Source organism: Etheostoma spectabile, chromosome 14, assembly GCF_008692095.1.
Source record: "Etheostoma spectabile isolate EspeVRDwgs_2016 chromosome 14, UIUC_Espe_1.0, whole genome shotgun sequence".
Lineage (NCBI taxonomy): Eukaryota > Metazoa > Chordata > Actinopteri > Perciformes > Percidae > Etheostoma > Etheostoma spectabile.
Genome location: NC_045746.1, coordinates 14385381 through 14387351, shown reverse-complemented (window position 1 = coordinate 14387351; position 1971 = coordinate 14385381). Strand labels below are relative to the sequence as shown.

General features: G+C 42.2%; 1 protein-coding gene across 1 annotated transcript in view; it reads left to right on the top strand.

The window, feature by feature from the left end:
• Window positions 1-6: 6 nt before the first annotated feature.
• Window positions 7-1971, top strand: part of cgnb (cingulin b) — a 4690-nt gene continuing 2725 nt past the window's right edge. The window contains exons 1-5 of the mRNA XM_032535533.1: window positions 7-116; window positions 213-383; window positions 1334-1495; window positions 1649-1738; window positions 1850-1933. Coding sequence (XP_032391424.1) covers window positions 213-383; window positions 1334-1495; window positions 1649-1738; window positions 1850-1933 — 507 coding nt within the window. The 5' untranslated portion in view covers window positions 7-116. The remainder of the gene's footprint in view (window positions 117-212; window positions 384-1333; window positions 1496-1648; window positions 1739-1849; window positions 1934-1971) is intronic.

The window sequence follows — 1971 nt, the reverse complement described above, 5'->3', positions numbered from 1 at the left end:
TGACCCGGCGGCTGGAGGAGAGAGACCTGGAGAGGGAGGCGTTGAGGAGGGGCAAGATTGACCTGGAGGAGCAGAAGAGGCTGCTGGACCGAGCCCTGGAGAAGATTAACAAAGAGGTGTTTGTTAGGGTTAGAACAATGTCCTCGGTTGTTGATGTACAGAGATATTTTCATTCACCGCTGTTGCTCTCTTTTTGTCTTCTTGGCTGCCAGATGGAGATAATGATGGGAGATTCCCGTCAGTCGGTGGCTGCCCTGCAAACACAACTTGAAGACTACAGGGAGCGCTCAAGGAAGGACCTGCTGGAAGCCCAGCGCAACAGCAAGGACAGGCTGGCTGAGCTGCAGAGGGCTCAGAGCAACCTCAAGGCACAGCAGGAAGAAGTGAGGACAAATGGGTTGGAAAATAGAAAGGGTGAAAACCAGAACCTCTGAAATATTAAAAAACAAGTTTGATATTGTTTTAATATTACATGCTTTGGAAATACAAGATCACCCCATCCATAAAAACATAAAGCTTTTGTGCGTACGTTTTTATATTAAGGAACATCAGTTACATTCTAGCCAAAGCCAAATGAGTTTCTACAAAGCTAATTAAGACTATCGGCTCCACATAACTCTCTCTGTATTTCTCATTATGGCTATGTTCAGAAGATTGCGTCGTCTGGTGACTTTTCCGAGCAGAAGCCCAAGTGAAGATTAGCGCGGTCACGGAAAGCTGTATCATGTGGAGGCTAACAGTTTTGTTATCATTAATTTGTTATCATTAATTAGAATTCCTCATGGGGGAGACAGAAACTATAGCTTTAAGTTTTAGTTTTTTTTTTTTTTAGCCCTTCTTTAGTGTTTTAAACCTTTTCAGACACTTAAAGCAGGAATCTCTGGATGATAATGTCGGTCTGTTGGTTGGTTAGTGGGTCGGTCCACACTGAAATATCTCAACTTTTGGATTGATTTCTCAGTTGTCATGGAATTGTAGATGTTAAAATTTCTATTTTTCCTTTCGCACTTTAAGGATTTCTTTTCAAAGATTGATATAAAGTTAAAGGTTTTTTTTTGTTTTAGGAGTGTAAGGCAGTATTAATTGTGGCTTGAACCTTACCCACTAGTAGAATTCATTAAGACCTGTATGTACATACTTGAATGTAAATATGTATAACTCATTTAGTTTGAGATTGTTTGTGTTACAGGGAATTTGTGTGGAAAAACAAGCATGCATGCCCAGCAAACTATACATTGAGGTTGGGGGGATTTTTTTAAAGACAGAAACTGCATGCAAATGAGTGGACTTTGAGTGAAATCCTGCATTATGGCCCTCTCCATTTTGTTTCTAGGTTTCCCGTCTGAAGAAGGAGCTGCTGCTGTGCAGCGAGGAGAGAGACAGCGCCCAGCTAGAGAGAGACCTCCTTAACAACCGACTCAAACATTTGGAGAGTGAACTAGAATCAGAGAAGAGCACCCACACTGACCGCACCAGGGAGATAAGGGGGCTAGAGGTGAGGCTTTGGGGTCAAAGAATCTAAAGTTAGATGGGAGTAAATCAGGGATAGGGTGATGTGTCAGCAAATTGAATAATATATTTTAGGACGCATAAGTAATACAGGCAGATTGATACGTTTTTGTCTGTTAATCTGTGTGTACATTCACAGGATAAAATTAAAACTATGGAAATCGAACTGGATGAGGAGAGGAGCAACGTGGAGCTTCTGAATGACCGCATCACACGTAGCAGAGATCAGGTGCCACATAGAAATGAATATGAATATACATGCAAATAAGCAGTTATCCTATAATAGCTGTACTAATACTGCCTATTTGTTCTGTTCTCCCATCTAACTTTCTCCTCTTAGGTGGACCAGCTTCGCTCAGAGCTGCTGCAGGAGCGTTCGGCTAGACACGACCTGGAAATGGACAAGAGCGCACTTGAGAGACAGGTACTGTTCATCCACTTAGTAGCTACACACACACACAC